The sequence below is a fragment of the Balaenoptera physalus genome (assembly GCF_965194825.1).
Source record: "Balaenoptera physalus genome assembly, chromosome: 2".
In the NCBI taxonomy this organism is placed as follows: Eukaryota; Metazoa; Chordata; class Mammalia; order Artiodactyla; family Balaenopteridae; genus Balaenoptera; species Balaenoptera physalus.
In genome coordinates, this window is record NC_138883.1 from 77,505,129 (window position 1) to 77,525,159 (window position 20,031).

Below are 20,031 nucleotides of genomic sequence, written 5' to 3' on the forward strand. Positions count from 1 at the left end.
GGAGCTTCACAAGCTGGAGGTCTGGCTCTCAGCCCTAAAGGTTTTGATATTTTGGGCCGAGGTGTGGCCTGGCATTGGGGTATTTATTTAGTAGCTCCCAGGTGATTCTAATACATAGCTGAGGTGGAAAGCCACTGGCTTAAACAGCAGAGCCTGGTCCTAGACTGTGCTGCTGAGACCCGCCACGGGAAGAGTCCTTCTTCCTTTGACCCAACCAGTCCTGATGGAGTTTCCTGACAATCTCCCCTCTTGGGGGTGACTTTACCTTCTTCCTTGTTTGGCCCTGATGCTCATCTGTAGCGGTGAAAGCTACTGCCCTTCATTCCCCACGGGGACTGGAGATGCCTTCTTTTCTTCGTTTCAGGCCTTGTGAGGCCTAGAGTAGGTTGTTTGATTGACACTTTTACAGTCTGGCCTCTGTGTAAAGGTCCACTCATTCAGAATAGGAAAATCTGCTTCTGGCTCTATTTTAGAACTAAAGCATTATTTCTTATATGCGGTAGGGGGCTAGGTCTGCCTAGAAATAAACAACTGGTCAGTCCTTTCAGTTCTTATTAGTTCAAAATACTTCAGGCCTGAAAATCGGTCTCATCTCCTGGTTCACCAGCCCTAAAGGCTACAGCCCGAGCTGTCGGCCTCACTTCCCCAGAGCGAGAGATAAGCCTCAAAGGAGAGGCGATCAGAAAGAACCTGTGGGATAAATCAGAAGTTTCGGATTAAAATATACATACAGGGCTTCCCTGGTGGCTCAGTGGTTAAGAATCTGCCTGCCAATGCAGGGGAGACGGGTTCGAGCCCTGGTCTGGGAAGATCCCACATGCCGCGGAGCAACTAGGCCCGTGAGCCACAACTACTGAGCCTGCGCGTCTGGAGCCTGTGCTCCGCAACAAGAGAGGCCGCGATAGTGAGAGGCCCGCACACCGCGATGAAGAGTGGCCCCCGCTTGCCGCAGCTAGAGAAAGCCCTCGCACAGAAACGAAGACCCAACACAGCCAAAAATAAATAAATAAATAAATATTTAAAAAATAGTGTGGGAAAAAAAAAACATACATACATACATATATATATATATATATATAAAATAGATAACCAACAAGGACCCACTGTACAGCACAGGGAACTATACTCAATATCTTGTATTAACATATAATGGAAAAGAATCTAAAAAAAGAATATGTATATATATATATGTATACCTGAATCACTTTGCTGTATACAAAACTAACACAACATTGTAAATCGACTATATTTCAATAAAAATTTAAAAAAAAGAAAAAAGAGCCTGTAGCAAGTAGGGGACCGAGCATATCCTTAGAGTCTGAGCATATCCTCAGACTAGATTCACCAGGTTTTGGGTTACACCATTCAATGCAGCTGATGTGGGTGCGTACACGGAAGTGAAGCACATAAGACCGGGTACTTACTTGCAAATGGCCAGCAAACACTCCTCTATGGTGTCCCTCTGAGCTTTGGTGAGGGAACGGCCCTTGGAAAGCCTGTATATTGTCTGCAGCGTAGAGTCGATCAAAGAGGAGTAGTGCTCTGTTCCAGCAAAGAGAGGGGCGCATCTCGTGAGGAGTGGGAGCACGGCAGAACATATGTACCTGTTCAGGGCCAGCACGGCCTCGGTGGTGCTGAGGGAAACCTAAAGAAAGAAGATTGAGACGCTGATTAGTCTCCTGGGAAAGACAGAGCCAGGATTCCCCCTGTACTGAGCTCTCATCTAGCAGGGCGGGGAGGTGTACACATATGCGTGTTTCACAGTGACAGACTGAACAACTTTCTACCTGGTCTAAAGAGATCTATTTCTCTTTTGCATCTTAAATGAAAAAGAATCAGGTTAAAAGAAACAATAAACAGAAGAAAAGCAAAGGCTAGCTGGTGCTAACTCATTCCAAATGGTCCACAAACATCTGTTCCCTTCAAAGAAGAAGCCTAAATGCTTATTAAAATCAGCTGATGACCAGTCTAACCCAACACCCTTGATATGTGCAAAGACCAACTGCCAGGCTACTGTATTATTATTCTGGTTTTCGCTCTGTTTTCACCCTATGGAGACTCACAAGCTGTCCTCTTGCGATCGTGAGATTAGTAAATGGTTACAAGCTGAGCAAGCTCTCAAACTCACTGGTTGTGTGACAATTTTACAGAGAGGAAGTGGAGCTCTGACCCCCATCACCTAATTTTTGAGCATTGTGACCAATTTGCAATCTGATAATTGGCATGAGGGGAAGACATCACTGAAGGGAACATAAGTCTGCATGGGGAAAAAGTGTACAAGGAATAGACATCAAGGGCCTCCTCTTAAACTCTGCTGTAATCCTCATGCACAATGTTATCTCTTGCTCATTTATATTTAGTGTCACTAAGTGGGTCTTCCTTAGATTTAAGGAAGGCCCACTTAGTGACACTAAATATAGCCAAAGCATGCTTAACTACCATCTTTGAAAAGTGCAGAACTGCCAAAGAAACCTTGAGGTCCAGAGAGATGAAATATTATCCTTATTTCCTGTCATGATCACAGCCATTGTATCTGTAACACATTTCCTTTAACTTATGATCTGATAAACTGTTTTCTTTGAATGGTACATATTTCTGGGTGTTTCTATTAATTATCAAAAGTTTGCCTTCTAGGAGCTGCAGTAATCACATGGAAAGAAACAGCTAATCTTCCACATTTATCACTTTAAAAGACAGAGTTGTTAAAATGAGGAAGGAAGAGCTTTGATTCCGGTGGCTTAAAAGTTTTCAAAAGAGAATGCATGAAAATGTGTGTGCTGAGGAACTGAATACAAAACGTCTTTTGTGGTAGGTGGTGTGTAGACAAGCATGTGATTTGAATGCCAAATTCTAGAATAGTATTTGCTGTTTATTTGATCTATAAACAAGTTGAATGCTTTGATCAGGAAACTTGGGAACGTCCCACAAGTTAAAAATATTTTAATATTTTAAATCAAGGAATTTATAGGAAACCTCAAAAAAATCGCTGTGGAAGCATTGTTTTAATTTTACAAAACAGCCATATGCCTCTAATGCCTTCATGGATATACCATTTCTTATCTCCATGCCACAGCTAGGGACAGAGCTCCCATTCAGACTGGAGCTCATACTGCTTTCCATTTCTGGGTGACCCCATCCATTTCTGTGTAACTCGTTCAAATGGAATCCACCCCAGTTAAGATATTGGTTAGCTGACCACCCATCACCAGAGCTCAGACCTCTATTGCTATTGGACACCAGGTGGAGCCTTTGAGAAACTTTATGACTGATCAAGAAGATATGCCACTGGCTCTTTAAAAACAACCCTAAACTGGCCAAGATTTGTTTGAAAACTTACGCTGATCTAATTGGTCTTTCCTCCTTGGACCCAGGACTCCTGGTACACTATCTCTCTGCTTCATCCTGACTTGGGGCATCTGGCATCTATGTGTTCTAACTCCTGGGGCCTCCTGTCTTGATGTCTCTTCATGTTGGATTACCCTACCTCACACTTGACTTCCAAACTTGGATTTGCACTTGGCCTCTAACACTGACCTTGTCATGCCATGAGCTTCGGACTATCCTTCCTGATGGTCAGTGCACGTAACTTAAGGAGTGAGAGTATGAAGAGTATTTCCAGCCTATCATGCTGCCAGCCATCTTTTTTCATAAGTGACAGAGCCATAGTTCTCATCTGAGGTCTGAATATCTGAATATCTGAGGTCCAGTTTACCTACACATAAGTCTCTGGACTAATAAATTCACATCTGCCATTTCTTGGTTCCTCTATTTTCTCACCCTTTAAAGCAAACTGTTAGTATGTAATCAGTTGAGTAGATAGAAACTATTCGCTTCTAATTCCAATGTTAATCACTTAAAATGATGGAAAAATAATTTTTCTTATTTTAACCACTTACTGTATCTAAAGAGGCAGAGGCTCTTAAGTCAGGTAAAAATCCAACTTCCAACAAGTGGAGCAGGAAAGTTTGATCCTTTATACCATAAACACGGTCCAAGAACAGCACCATGGGTGCCTTGTGGTCGGGGCAGAAGTTGGCCGCCATATCTGGTTCGCTGACTGATCCATCTGAAAGACACACAGAGAATGTCATTTCCCCTTTTCTAGCTCCACAGTCTTAAATGGAACACAGAGCTTGTCTGGCTGTGGCTTGTTCTCCTGACAAGAAACAGGAATTTTAGAAATAATACAGTGTTGTGCTAGAGTCAGCTTATACTGGCTTGGAAGAACTGACTGTTAAAATTTCAGGAATTTTGTGAGCCAGTTATTAGATATGCCCATTATTAAAAATTATGATTTGCAGTTAAGTATATTATATTCTAAAAGGTAACAAGTACTCAAAGATCACCACTTCCTAATTATTGTACTATAAACTATACTTGAGGTTATTTACATCTGTTGTATTTGTATGTTGGAAGCAGAGTACAACAGGGTGCTATGTGCATTCTCTGTCCAACTCCATGCTCAGTGGTATCACATTGGGAGCTTGAAACTGGTGGGTAAATGCCAGGAATCAGGGCTTGATTTATTGCTTTGTTGAATGATGAAGAAAGTGAGGGAGAAAAATGTAAAGCAGATTAAATTGAAAAGTGTGTCATGCTTATACCCATTGCAACATAAATAGCACAAAACTGAGGAAATACTCTTTCAGTATTTAGAAACTATTATTTGATTTGGGTGAAATTTAGATCAGATCATTCAAGAATTCTAACCTTATTTTAATAGAGTGGTTCAAAGATAAAGTGGGGAAATATCATGAAGAAAATAAAAATTTCTTGACTTGGAGAACAAAAAGGATCTTGAAAGAGGATAAAAAAGAAAGTCTTCCTCCTACTGTTTTGTTAACACCAAAAACTAGGAAAGAGAGCCCCTAAACGATCAAGCTAAAGTCACAGCGTATATAAATACTGTACTTCGTAAGGCACCCTGAGAGCCGCAAACATTTAGTGCTATCCAGCCCAGAACCTAATGCAGCCCAGGCACCTGTGCAGGGCTCTGGGAGAGCAAGGAGAGAAGACACCTTCCAGACAGGAGGTTGCCTGCTTCTCCTCCCCTGAGCACCAGGGGGAGCTGTTTGCAAACATCGGAGGCTGAATTAATCTCTCAGACACGTGGTGTTCTGAAGAACAGTATTTTTACCGGATACTAATGAGTGCTTTGTGTTCAAAAAGTTTGGGAAACACTGAGTTCAACATTTATTTTCTTTATCATATGTTTTCTCAGAGCCTTTATAATCTTAATGTGCTTCATGAAGTTGTAAAATGTGATATATTCAAGAATGATGTCACCAAGATGGGGGGGTAGGAGACCCCAGCCTTGCCACCCGCCCCCCAAAGATCAACAATTAAACACCTATCCATGAACCAAACCAGTCTGGGAGAGCTCAGGGATCCACTTAAGAAACTTCAACAGAATGGAACAAAAGCTCTGAGAGTAAGTGCACAAAAAGGGCAGGAAGGGTAGCTTCATTTTGCCTGCATCGCAGTGGCAAGAGTGAAACTCCTCAGCTGGAAGGAGTTCCTTTTGCCAGAAAGCGAGGGTGAGCTGGGTGATCGGCTTCCCCAGCCTTCTGGGGCACTGCATGAAGGACTAGCTTTGGTTTCACCCCCCCCCAGAGACTGGCAAAGCTGAGATGTCTAGAGATGGCTAGGAGCAAGGAAGAAGGGCAGGGGCTACGAGTAGCAGCCACACAGTAGGAGCCACTGTGGTTCCCAGTGACCTGCTTGCTGAGGACCCAGCAGCTTCTGCCACTGAAGAAACCAAAAGCCAGCACAGCCGCCACAAAATCCAGATTTCACCAGTTTTTGTCCCACAGGATTTTGTGTTCACAGATGCCCAGTCACCTGACTCTCTCCCCAGTGCCTCTCCTGCGACAGCCAGAACCCAAAATCCGCTCTGGCAGCCTGCCCCAGCCTCTGTGGTCGTGCAAGTACAAGATGCCACCTAGACCCCTTCAGCTGAAGGGTTAGTCACTCCAGCTGTGCACCTGCACGCTGCCAGCCCAGCTCTCATCGCTGGCCTCCACTGCTGTGCATGCACCCAGGCGAGACCCTGCAGGCACGGGAGTGCACGCTGATAGCCAGGGTCTCCGCAGGTGCTAGTGTACCCACAGTTGGCTCTGGTCTTTGCTGTTGGTCCCTGCCATTGCCACTACGTGTGTGTCTGCAGCTGGCCTCTGCCACTACACAGTCACCTGCAGCTGGTCCCTGCAGCCAAGTGTATGTGTACCACTGGCTCTGGCCACCACCACTGCCTACACTGGTCCCTAGTTACTAGAACCTAGAAGCACTGCTTAGGACCCCAACGGCCCTTGAAACCACTGCAGACCCCAGGCAGCACTTGCCAAGGTCCATGCAGTTGTCAGTGTTGTTGACCCCAGTGGCCTGAGTCAACAAGACATCATGCCCCCTCTGGACCTGAAGCTGCCGCACACCCCCGTACTTGGTGCCCTGTACCATTAGACCTCGGGTCACAGTACACTTTAATGAACCCCACCTGAAGGTGAAGCTCTTTCTTTACCAAAGTCAGTCCATAACGTCTGGAAGAGGTGACTGCTTCTTCAAAGGCACAGATACCTATGCAAGGCTACAGGAATCATGAAGAATAAGGGCAACATGACAGCACAAAAAGAACACAGTAAACTTCTAGTAACTGAACTCAAAGAAATGGAGATACATGAATTGCCTGTCAAGGAATTCAAAATAATTATTCTAAAGATGCTTAGAGTCCTACAAGAGAATCCAGATAAACAACTTAATACAGAGAAAACAATACAAGAACAAAATGATAAGTTCAACAAAGAGATAGAACAGAACATTAAAAACATAAACAAGAACAGAAAAGAGATACTGGGGCTGAAGAATACAATGGCTGAATGGAAAAATTCAATAGAGAGCTTCAACAGCACACTGGACCAAGCAGAAGAATCAGTAAACTCAGAGACAGATAATTTGAAATTACCCAGTAAGCAGAGCAAAAAGAAAAAAGAATGTATAGGAATGAAGAAGGTCTTACAGGGCTTAAGGGACACCATTAAGAGAAACAATTCAGATATCACTGGAGTCCCAGGAGAAAAGAGGAAGAAAGAGGCAGAAAGCTTATTTAAAGAAATAATGGCTGAGAACTTCCCAAACCTGGGGAGATATTTGGACATCCAAGTTTATAAAGCTGATATGTCACTCCCAAATTTCAATCCCAAACCATCTTCTCTAAGACACAGTATAATAAAACTGTCTAAAGTCAGAGACAAAGAGAAAATTTTAAAATCATCAAGAGAAAAAAATGTCTTTCATGCAAGGGAACCCCCATTAGACTATCAGTGGATTTCTCAGCCAAAACCTTGCAGATCAGGAAAGAATGGAATGATATATTCGAAATGCTGAAAGAAGAAAACTGCCAACCAAGAATACTGTACCCAGCAAATTGTATTTCAGGAATGAAGGTGAGATAAATGCTTTCCCAAACAAATAAAAGTGGGGGGAATTCATCACCACTAGGCCTCACTTATAAGAAATGCTGAAAGGAGTTCTTCAAACTGAAATGAAGGGATAGTAATAACATGAAAAAATATGAAAATATATCACACATTGTTAAAGCTAAGTATATAGTCAGATCCAGAATACTCTAATACTGTAAGGAAGGAAATAAGAAAGATCAGAGCAGAAATAAATGAACTGAGAATAGAAAACAATAAAAATTATCAACAAAACTAATAGTTGACTTTTTGAAAAGATAAACAGAATTGACAAGCCTTTAACTAGACTTACCAAGAAAAAGAGAGAAGACTCAAATAAATAAAATTATAAATGAAAGAAGAGACATTACAACTGATAACACACAAATAGAAAGGATCAGAACAGACTACTATGAACACTTATATGCTAACAAATTGGACAACCCAGAAGAAACTGAAAAATTCTGGAAACATAGAAGAAAACATAGTGGGTAAGCTCCTTGACAGGGTCTTGGCAATGATTTTTCTGGATATGACACCAAAAGCAAATATTGACAAGTGGGACTACATTAAACTAAAAAACTTCTGTATAACAAAAGAAACAATCAACAAAATGAGAAGACAACCTACAGAATATGAGAAAATATTTGCAAACCATATATCTAACAAGGAGTTAATATACAAAATATATAAGGAACTAAAATAACTCAACAGCAAAAACAAAAACAAATAATCTGATTTAAAACGGGCAAAGGACCCAAATAGACATTTTCCCAAGACATGCAAATGGCCAACAAGTACGTGAAAAGATGCTCAACATCACTAACCATCAGGGAAATGCAAATCAAAACCACAATGAGATATCACCTCACACCTGTCGAATGGTTATTATAAAAAACAAAAACAAAAAACCAATGGATAACAAATGCTGGTGAGGATATGGAGACAAGGGAATCTTTGTGCATCGTTGGTGGGAATATAAATTGGTGCAGCTAATATGGAAAACAGTGTTGAGGTTCCTCAAAAAAATTATAAATAGAACAACCAAATGATCTAGCAATCCCAATTCTGGATATATAGCCGAAGGAAATGGAATCACTATCTCAAAGAGATATCTGCATCCTTATGTTCACTGCAACATTACTCACAATAGCCAAGATACAGAAATAAAATAGTCTAAGTGTCCATAGATAAATAGATAAAGAAAATGTGGTATGTATACACATATATACAGACACACACAAACACACACAAAGGAATATTATTTAGCCATAAAAAGAAGGAAATCCTGCCATTTGCAACAACATGGATGGATCTTGAAAGTATAATGTTAAGTGAAATAAGACAGAGAAACACAAGTATTGTATAATCTCATTTATATGTCAAATCTAAAATAATTGAACTCATAGAATCAGAGAGTAGATTCATGGTTACCCCGTGTTGGGGGAAGTGAGAGAAATGGAAGATGTTGGCCAAAGGGTACAAACTTCCAGTTATAAGATGAATAAGTTTTGGGGACCTAATGTACAGCATGGTGACCATAGTTAACGATACTGTATTGTATATGTGAAAGTTACTATGAGAGTAGAACTTAAATGTTCTCACTGTAACAACAACAACAACAAATGGTAATTATGTGAGGTGAAGTATGCATGAACTAACCTTATTTTGGTAAACATTTTGCAATATCAAATCATAACATTGTACACCTTAAACTTATATAACATTATATGTCAGTTATATCTCAATAAGGATGGAAAAAATGTGATATATTCTATAGATTCCCCAAAGTGACTGACTGCAAACCCCTTGTTGACATGTACACCAATTAATCTCTTTTATAAAAATGTTCCTTGGAACACTAGTTTTGGGAAACTCTATAACAAAATCATGCTATCTTTTCAATTCTTCCGTCTGCAAAGAGGAAACTGCCTGGATAGCAGGTGGAGTGACATGGAGAACCTGTGTGCTTTTGGGAGAGTATAGGTTTTGTAAAGTTAATAAGGACTGATGCCGAATGTCACATGTAGCACGGGGGGAAAACTCTATATGATCCATGGCTGCGAGGTACATAGTACTGTGGTGCAGGGGAGCTGGGTCAGACCCTATCCTTTTGTTGCTCTGGCTGGCTGCACAAGCTGGGGGCACAGAGGCAAAGGAGAAGGAAGGTCTGGTGAGAGATCTCATTGGTTCCAATCCATCAGCCTCCTTCCAGAGGGCTGGAGTTCAGAAGACAGCGAGGTCTGGACCAGCTGTACTTATAGGAAATGGGGTACGGGAGTCTCAACGCGGGGGAGCAGGGGAGACAGCAGCCGGCTGGAGCTGGGAGGAGAGGACCCCTCAACACCAGAAGAAGAGCAAGATACTTCGCCTGTGCAGCCTGCCCCGCAGTAGGAGGCTGGGAGGAGCCCTGCCCTGCGGATGGAGTCCTGCTGTGAGCAGGGGGCCCTGGCGAGACCGGCAGGGCTCAGCCTCCAGCAGCTTCCCTTACCTTTGTTCAGCGAGGGCAGTTTCAAGGGGATGCTGATGATTCCAACCAAGTCCTCGGTGGGGACCAGGGAGCGCAGGATGGACCTGATCCGGATGGCCTCCCCCTTTCCTGTCTGGATAAGCTGCAAGGGAGGTTTGGAGAGTAAGATAAATGAGGTTCCCACACTCCCGCTCCACAAACCTGGGGCAGTAAAATGGTTCTCCTTGCCGGGGGGATGGGGTGGGTACACTTCTATGTTTCCCTAAATGTTCTAGACATGTGTGACCACAGGAAAGAGAGGAGCTTTCTCTTGATTTTCTAGAAGAGGTGCTACTGAGGGAATGACTCTGGCCAAGGAGGGCTAGTGTGTTCCTTTGCCGCGACAGCAATGGTCATGCCATTTTGGCATCAAGTCCCAGCAGTGAAGGTGCAGCCTGTCCTCAGTGTGACTGCAATACCAGGAGCTCTTGGTGGCTATGACAGGAGTGGTGACAATGTGGCCACGATTCCAGACCCTGGAATTCTGCTAAATGTAGAAACGACTTAGGAATTTCGATTTCCTAAAAGTTTGATTAATGCTGGGACTAGGGCAATAAAAGGGGTGCAGAGGATGTCAGAGAGAACGTGAACACCTCAAGGGAGTTATCCGGGGACGGATAACCTGATCCTATGGCCACAGGTGGGATGTACAGGTGCACATTCTCTTGGATCTGGGGGCAGCAGGTGCGCTTCTGGGCACAGGCTCTTAGCCAGCAATGGAACTGTCATGAGCTCAGGATAGACTCTACCCAGGAGGGAGCTGGATGACATGCTGAGACATAATGCTTGAAGGACTGGAGACAGGAGAACACCTGTGTGTGACCCTAGCTGCCACCTCTCATCCCTGTGGGCAGAGGGGAGGCTGTCAGTGATGACGGCATCGCCCTTCCCCCTCACTAACAGAGGACGGGCCAGGGGAGAAGTGACTGTGTGTGTGTGTTTATAAGGTATTGAGTCTGAGGGGCAGCAAGCAAGGAGGAAACGCCTTCCCAGTGGGGCTCTGATGACTTAGCTATCCCATGCTGCCTGTCTTCCCGAGACTAGGCAAACGGTGTAACCTGCTTTTTGAAGTGATTACAGGTGATCTGGGGAAATGACAGCCTGCCCCAAGACTGTAGGATACCCTAGTACTTCCCTAGCCCCCTTTCAAGTTTCCTTTATTTGTTTAAGGGCACAGAAATGGCAAGATGGGCCTATGTGGGTAAGGTACAAGTTCCACAGTAGGAACTGGAATACTAAGCTAAGAATTCTGATCAGCCTCGCTTTGAAGATTTAGACATTCTCCTCTCCACAGTACTTTTATCCTAGATTCTTCCATACTGGAATAGTTTCCCTAAACACTTGTAGATGGACTTGCAAACAGGCTACATCATTTATTAGATAAGACCATGACATACTGGAAGAAAGATAAGAGTGAATGCTTTAATGCAATGTCTTTCAAACTGTAGTCATGACCAATTAGTGGGCTGTAAAATCATTTAGTGGATTGTCACCAGCATTAAAAAGCATGAAATAAATGAGTATAGCATAGAAAATATTAGAGTGCATTATCCATAGTAAGGATAAACTTTGTTTCTGGAATATATGTATACTAGGTTGCAATGTAAATTGTATTTCTTACTATGATCAAAACAAATTTTTTTTTTTTTTGGCCAGAAAGAAAGTTTGAAAGCCACTACTTTAATTGTTTCTGTCTTTCATTAGGATTAAACAAATACAACATATTCACTGCTATCTTGGCAGTGACCAAATATATAACCTCATCAACACCAGAAACCACTGTTTATGTCATCCCAATCTGCACTGCAAGTACTTTTAGGAGACGCTCTGACATAATCCAAATGCAGTGAGCACTGCGGAGAGAGGCAGGCACCTGAGCCCTGAATGAGCAAATCAAACAGTTCTTTTAAAGAGTTAACCAAGTATTTTTTTAAATATAAAAAGCTATCTTTTCTGTTTTCCTACAAGAAGCAATTATTTCCTCTCTCACTTATGATGTGAGTCTTTATGAGAAATAAGGCCTATCTCTTTCTCCACCCCCAGCAGAGATGAAAAAAGGAAGGTGAAAACATAACTTTTTAGTTCAAAACTGGACGTCTGAGAAGACATGCCATAAAAACAGAAACATTTTTTTTAGTTTGTCTGTAAAGCTTACCTCTGGGAAATAAGCAAACATGAACCATGACTACCTTCCTGATGCCTGACACCATGGTTGTCAAGAAAGGATTTTCCATGTACAATCAAGAAGTCAAGCTGGTCATATTTTGACCAAGTTGAGGCATAGGAAAACATGGTTTTGGGAGGCTTTTGAAACAGAATACGTATCAGATATGCCCTATTAGTGTCACAGAGAAATCACACAACGCAGAGATCTTCCCAGGAGTCATTCCTTAGAAAACTGTAGAATCAGGTACGAGAGATGGAAACTACTTTTGATGTTGGCTAAAAGCAACAGAGAGAAAGGCATGTTCACAAATGCCAGAGTCAGAAGAAGAAATGACATTCATGAAATCTACAGTGTTCCTGGTTCAAGCCCCCCAAATCTGCTCCCTGGGAACCCATCACTTACGTGCATTTCAGGAGCACAGCGGCCCAGCAGATCTATAAGAGCCGAATAAAATGACATAATTGCATTGCCCATGTGCACAATCTCTTCTTCATCTTCATGGTCCTCCGTGCTGCTGAGAGAGAACCAAAACAAGGAGGTATAGGAAGCCTGGCAGGTGGGGCCATGTTTTAGACACGATATGGAAACACTTTCTCTGCTCATCCTGGGCACCACGCATCCTTTCCATTGGGCTCCTTCTCTCCCTCTAGTTGTCAATGAGGTGGTTTAACTCACCAAGCTCAAGGGACCCAAATATTTGTTCATGACATTCCTAGGGTCCCATGAACTTTACTGACATGAACAGATCATGCAGACCACACCTACTCATGGAGCTGCACTGTGACCCCCAAAGCTCCCACCAACCTTTCCTTCCCTTTTCCTTCCTTAATAGACATGGAAAGCACATTGGACAAGAAGTCAGAAGGGTCAAGTCCAGGTCCTGGCCCTGCTGCTAACAAGCTATTTGACTCTGGGCCTCAGTTTTTCTCATTTTACATGAGAAATTTAGGACAGTTTATGTTCGGGGTTCTGTCTAACTCTACCAGATCATCTACCAGAACTAATGACCACCCCCCCTCAAAAACAAAGGAGTCACTGGCTGCAAAGTTACCTCTGCTGAGTTATATCCCATCTCTAGATTCTGGGGTCTAATCTAGAGGCTGCAATAAAAGGGAAATGTTCACAAGACATAATGAAAGGAAGGTCACGAGGCAATCTGATAATGTACTAACTATGTCTTTAACCATTAAATACCAAGAGTTTTAGTGTTGTGATTTTTCACATTCTGCAGCTTTCTTTTTAACCTAAGGAATCAAATCAAACACTTTGAGAAGAGGGAGTGGAGGGTACTCGCTCTTCTTAAAAGTGAGGTATGAGATGGGACACCAAGGTTCGAAATACTGAAGGGAACGGGCCGGGATTACACAGTGACTGGAACCCTGTTGGTCCAGGCCCCTTAGCCTGGATACAGCTTCCTCCCATGGGGATGCCACAGGGAGGCGCAGTGAGGGCTGAAAGAGCTTGCTGACTCCTCCATTTGCCAATTGGCCTGAGTGGAGTAGGAGAAATGGAGAGGGGTGAAGATGATACTGATCACTAGGCTTACTGGGAGTCAAGATAACAACAAGCTTGGCAAAGTGATCTAAAATGTCTGAGCCACAACTGCAAAGAGCCTGTGCTTTCTCTACCAGGGGGAGGTTATGGACGTTTGCTTTATCATGCGTGTACCGGGAATATTTTAGAGCTCACCAACCGTATCGGGGTGAGAAGGCAATTCATTCACTTACACTTCTCTCTTGTACCCCTGCGAGGGGAGGTCGAGGGCTGGGTTCTCGGAGATCTTAATGGCGCCTTGCATGGCCGCCAATAGACCATTTCCTCCTTCACCCCGCAGGGCCGGGCCGAAGCACTCGGGGTGTCTGATGAGCAGCTTGACCACGACGCTAGCGTTTTCTTCCACACTTTCACCTAAGGGAAAGAAGCATTATTACCATCTCATTGGAGAGAACAACCCCGGAATTGATTTCTTTTTGGCCACGCCAGGTGGCTTGTGGGATCTTGGTTCCCAGACCAGGGATTGAACCCATGTCCTCAGCGGTGACACTGCAGAGTCCTAACCACTGGACCGCAAGGGAATTCCGGCAGATTTGATTTCTAATTGACGAGGCTGGGAGAACAGTATTTGATGGATCCTGTCACATACTCTTAAGATTAGGAGGTAATACTGATGCAGAGAAAGGGGAGCTTTGATAAATTACGTCAGACTCTATTTATTTGAAGTATTATGATTAACTGATATAGAACAGTCTTACTTCTCCGTTCAGGATTTTGTGCTATTCACATTATTTTGCTATATTTAGGTCCTCAGAGGGCAAGAAACACACTACTGAGTCTGCCATGGATTACTGATTAATTCACAAGTGACTTTACCTCTTTATTAACTCCCTGAGGGGTGCTTAATAGGTATTTCCTTCCTTCCTTGAAAGGAGGTAAGATGGTAACTCAAGCGGGTGTGCCTCAATTAACATCTGGAGAAGTGACATGCCAGCTCCTGAGCTGTCTTCTCTCAGAGTCTAATACATACCCCAGAACAACCAGGTCTAATACATACCCCAGAACAACCAGGTCTAATACATACCCCAGAACAACCAGGTGGGGATGTACCTCAGGGCATTTCTGAAATCATTTATCCAGGTGAGAATCTACTTGGTAAAGTTTTCTTGGTTATTCTTAGACTAGCTCTGTGGGGAGCTAAAGGTTGGACAATTGTATTTTGCTGGTATTTTTCTTTGGAAGAACCGTAGACAACTAAGACAGGGTATCATTTCCCAAAGAAGTAATTAAGCAGTGAACTATCACATGTAGAGAGGGATAGCCAATGCTTCTCAGAGCCAATATTTATAATCAAAAGTAGTTTTACAGCTTGTTCAAACAATTTCATGAAACACACTTTCTGTCTCAGTGTCTCAGGCGACAACTTAATTTGTGTCTAAGAATTTATCCCTGGGCTAATAAGCCTCAAAGACAAGACTTTCTGATGTTGTATATTGGATGAAGCCTAAAGAAAAACTTTTTAATAAAATCATTAGATATTATTAGAGGATTGAGTTCTATAATAGATAGCATCTTGATATGCTGTTGTAATATTATTTATTCTTGTATTAAAAATTTCCTCCAATCTTCGCAGGTTAAGGCAGTAACTATTATTTCACAGTTGCTGTAGTCAGGAATTCGGGAGTGACTAAGTGAGGTGGTCCTGGCTTGGGATCTCCCATGAGGTTGCAGTAAGAGTGTCAGCCAGCGCTGCAGTCTTCTGAAGGCTTGACTGGACGTGGCGTATCAGCTTCCACGCTCACTCACATGGCTGTTGGCAGGGGCCTCAGTTTCTCACCATGTGACCTCTCCATAGGGCTCCTTGAGTGTTCTCATGACATGCCAGCTGGCTTCCCACAGAGCAAAGGATCCAAGAGAGAGGGTAAGGCAGAAGCTGCAGTACCTTCTACAACTTTGTCACATACTGTCACCTGCCATATCCTATTCATGAGAAGTGATTCAATGAGTCCAGCTCACACTCAAAGGGAGAAGAAGCAGGCTCCGTCTTCTGGAAGAAGGAGCATGGAAGAATTTATAGATATATTTTAAAACTATCACAGGAGTTTAAGTTCTGTTTGATGAAAAATTTTATGAATCAACTTAGAGAAAAGCATTCAAATGGGAACCCTTAAAATCTGGCTTCTCTTCCAGATTTTTAGCAAATCCCTGTGTGAGTATGTACCCTGCACAGTCTCACTGGGTCTCATTTGCCCTGTTGAGATGCTTGTGCCTCTTCTAGCTTTAGAGTGAGTCTATTAGTTTAAACCTATATGCAGAGATTTCTTCCACCATGCCCACGGCATCAGAAGGGCTGAGCTTGCTGTTCAAATATTTGAAACTAACTTGTGCCCACACAAACTCACAAGTGAACACACTGCTGTGTCTCACAGCCCTGCAGAGTCTATCCGTAGTCTTGGTCAAGAGCTTGGCCTGCTGACATCCCCTTTTATCACTTGACCTTCTACACCACAGGTAAAATTCAGGATTGTAAGTATATACCTCTGTAAGTTTTAGAACTGTGTAACTAGATTCAGAATATTTCATTAAACTGAATTTATACAGCCCATCAGCATGCATTCACTATTTTATAGCTCAATCCTTCAAGAAGAGACTGAAATTTTTATAAAGAAGCTTTTCTTCAGGTTTCATCTAATATAACATTAAAAAAGAATTTGCTTTTAATTAAACCAGAATCCATGTGAAGAAAATTCTCAGGAGATGCTAAAAAAGGTAAAATAATCACAATAATGGTATGGTGGAATGAATCAGGGAAGGAAAGGAACCCAAGGAGAAGGTTGAGTGATACTGTACAGTTTATAGAAGAGCTCAGATAAAGAGGTGATGCTAAGACTTAAGGACATGTTTTCCTATGAGGTGAACCTAGCATTTATACAGGATAGCGTTTAATCACAGAGGGATACTTAAAGAAAAGCACCATTATAATCAGCATATTTGAAAGCAAATATTCTTAGTTACAGACATAACTCACAGTTGGCTACTTTCAAATGTTGTTCGCCCCCGAAACTTATCAGGTAGCACACTCTTAGTTGTCATATTCTATTACAAGAATAATGAAGCTAAAACTTTGAAATTGTAAGTGTCAAAAAATGGAGAAAAAACCCAACCCTGTTAGTCAAGCTTATTTAAACACTGTGCTCTGATTCTTTCAGTTCTCAGAATGGAAACACTTGTGGGTCAGCCCTTTACCAGCACACTGAAATTAACTTAGCTCTTGCCAAAGCGATCAGCATCATGGAATTTGACGGAACGTGAACCGCAATGTCCAAAAGAATTTGAAAAATTAGGCTATGATTTCTATATTGAGTTTGCTATTGAAATTCATTTGCCAAATTAGCCTTATTTTATCTGAATCTCAGGTCTTCAAATCTAAGCTAATTAGGTTGGAGCTACAATGGACCCAGGAAGCCATCGCTTGATCACTGAATTGTGGTCATCTGTGGGGGATGCAGAGGGCACCCTGCAATAGGAAGGAACTGAAATGCAACCATTGATGCTAATTGGAGAGGGGACCAAGGAAAATAATTTCTCAAGGCTTCACAAGGTAGAGAGGATGGCCTGATTAGAAGAGAGAGAACATTCTCTTCCTAATTACCTGTAGCTCAGGAAGTCGGACTGCCAACCAAATCCACAGTGGGGAAGCCGAATACTGACTTGAGGGCATTTTTCAAGGGAGAGAGAGATCTGAGGTAAGCTAGTTTTGCCCAGGGGCTTACAGCAATGTTTTTGCTGGAGTTCCAAATGAATAATAAGCTTAACAGCAGTGTGTATGTTCACAGAGCCTTTCTTCAAAGGCTCTCAACACTGCCTTCACATTATGATCTTCTTTTCAATGTTCCTAAGAAGTTGCATGGAAATGGAATGATTCTCCTCATTTTAACCAGAAGGAGTCATTCTCACCACAGGGATGATTAGTAACGATGAAATGATCTTACCTTCCGCCCATCGCTTTTCTTACTCTCTCTATTCTAAACACAATACCTGTTTTAAGTTCCTTTGCCTGGAACTTTGCCTTCCTCATTCCTTTGACATAAAACCTTGATCTAGGTAACTCCACTTCATCCTTCAGGACCAGCTTAGACTTGGAAGCCCCAGAGGATCTAGTCCTCTCAAATACCCTATCCTCTTCCTTAAAGCATTGCACACAAGTATAATTAATGCATTGTTTGTATCTGTTTCTACTTTTCTCACTAGACTGTATATTTAATAAGAACAGCGCTCATGTCTGAATGATCTAACCCTGTATGCTCAAGCCTCTTGTTAACCTCACGTAGAGGCTTGAAATGATCAGATGGAACGCTGAGGGTGACTCTCCATCACTGATTATCAGGCCAATTATCAGCCTTTGTTTGCAGGAACCAAGGCTGTCCGTTTCCTAGGATTATAAATTTGAGAACGTCTTAAGACATTTTAATCCTAACCATCCCCGGTCATCAGTACCAATCACACTGAAGAATGGTTATTACATCTTTTTCTAACTCTAAAAACATGAATGTACGAACCAGCTGATTCTTTTAAGCATTCATTCCTACTATGCCCTTCAAAGCTAACATGCTACTTTGTACTCTTGATCCTAAAAGACTTTTCCCTCCATTGTTATTGAGACATAAATGACACATCCTAAAAGTTTTACGGCTCCCAGCTCAACGCCCCCCCAGTATGCTCTCCCCCAACTACTCTGTTAAATTATGTCCATTTCTTCCTTCAAGATGTTATTCAACATTTGCCTTCTTCCCCAGGCATTCCTATATTCACTTCGCCAGATTCCAATAAGCACCATCATTTCTGGCCTGCCAACAGTCACATGTCTCACTATGCAGGTAGGTGTAGTTGAGTTTTTAGTATGTATGTATGTTGCTGATCGTTTTACTTGGGTTTTCTCTGTTTGCTGCTTTGATTTGTAAGTGACTTCAGGGCAGAACTTCTAGAGCATGTCTCCTGTCACTTCTCATAACCCCTCTTCACATGTCACATGATGGATGCCCAGCTTATGACCGCTGATGATCAAGCTGCCTAGGGAAACAGATTCAGCAAAGCTAGGACATACTGTGTTCCTCACAGATAAGCTTGTAGCCTGAGGAAGATATCACTAAAATACTCCGAGGACTCTAAGGAGGCACAGAATTCCTTTTCCTTTCTTTTTGCGGATTTGTAAGGAATCTTTTCCTACTTGGTACTACATTAGGAAGGGATTAATCAGACACCCAGACACATCTGTGTGTACACTGGCTATAAAGTTTGCAACTCCTGGGTTAATAGAAACTTGTCAGCTTCAGTACTCCTAGCGTTAAACACAACCCAAGGTTTCCCAGCAAGCTAATAAAAATAAAGTGGAGAAAATGATATGCTTTAAGAAGTGCTTTTGAAGACAAATCTTCTTTAAGAAGATTTAACACCAACTTTAATAGAAACTAGTAAAACAATGTTAGAAAGAATTTTCTAATTCTATTATTTTGATATAGCAAGAGCTTTTTTTTATTTTTTACTTTTTTTAACATCTTTATTGGAGTAAAACTGCTTTACAATGTTGTGTTAGTTTCTGCTGTACAACAAAGTGAATCAACTATATGTATACATATATCCCCATATCCCCTCCCTCTTAGCAAGAGCTTTTGATTTGCCTTTAAAAAAAATTTGTTTTTTAAACATTAGCACCAAACAGAAATTAAATAATTCCACAATTATTGATCAGCTCAAAGGAGAAAATGCTATTTCTCCTTGTTCATTAGGGAGAAAGTGTTATCAAGGCAATACTACATAATGGTTTGAGTACAGTTTGGTCTCTGGAGCCAAACTGCTCTGGTTGAAATCTTAGGAAAAGCCTTACTAGCTGTGTGACTCCGGGAAAGGTACTTAATCTCTCTCAGCATAGGGGTGTTTATCCATAAAATGATGAAGATAACTGTATCTAACTCATTGGATTGTTGCATCAAATGAATAAGTTAATACATATAAAAGTGCTTTGAACCATGCCTGGCACATGAAAATGCTAAGTGCTAGCTGTTATTACCACCGCCACCATCCTCACCACGCACTACCACCTACCACAGTCACCCCTACAACCCACTATGACCGTCTGCCACCCAGCCATAATATACCACCACCACTACCATCACCCACTATGACCACCCCTACCATCACTCACCACTACCCACGAAACATTATCACCACACTTACCATCACTAACCAGCACTCACCTTGATCACCTCACACAACCCACAATGGCTACCACTCAACCATCATATCCCATCATCACTGTCATCACCAATCACTACCCACTATTACTACCCTCACTACGACTCATCCATCACCACCACCTACCACCAACCCACCCCCACCATCACCATCACCCA

General features: G+C 42.3%; 1 protein-coding gene across 6 annotated transcripts in view; it reads right to left on the reverse strand.

The window, feature by feature from the left end:
* The window catches only part of RYR3 (ryanodine receptor 3), a 570,624-nt gene that overhangs the window by 114,345 nt on the left and 436,248 nt on the right, over positions 1 to 20,031 (reverse strand). For 4 of the 6 annotated variants that reach the window (XM_082452325.1, XM_082452323.1, XM_082452322.1 and 1 more), the window contains 5 exons: positions 13,855 to 14,035; positions 12,530 to 12,641; positions 9,943 to 10,063; positions 3,897 to 4,066; positions 1,425 to 1,645 (listed from right to left, as the gene is read on the reverse strand). In XM_082452325.1, the coding sequence (XP_082308451.1) occupies positions 1,425 to 1,645; positions 3,897 to 4,066; positions 9,943 to 10,063; positions 12,530 to 12,641; positions 13,855 to 14,035 (805 nt within the window). The remainder of the gene's footprint in view (positions 1 to 1,424; positions 1,646 to 3,896; positions 4,067 to 9,942; positions 10,064 to 12,529; positions 12,642 to 13,854; positions 14,036 to 20,031) is intronic. The other 2 variants (XM_082452326.1, XM_082452324.1) reach the window with 1 other exon arrangement.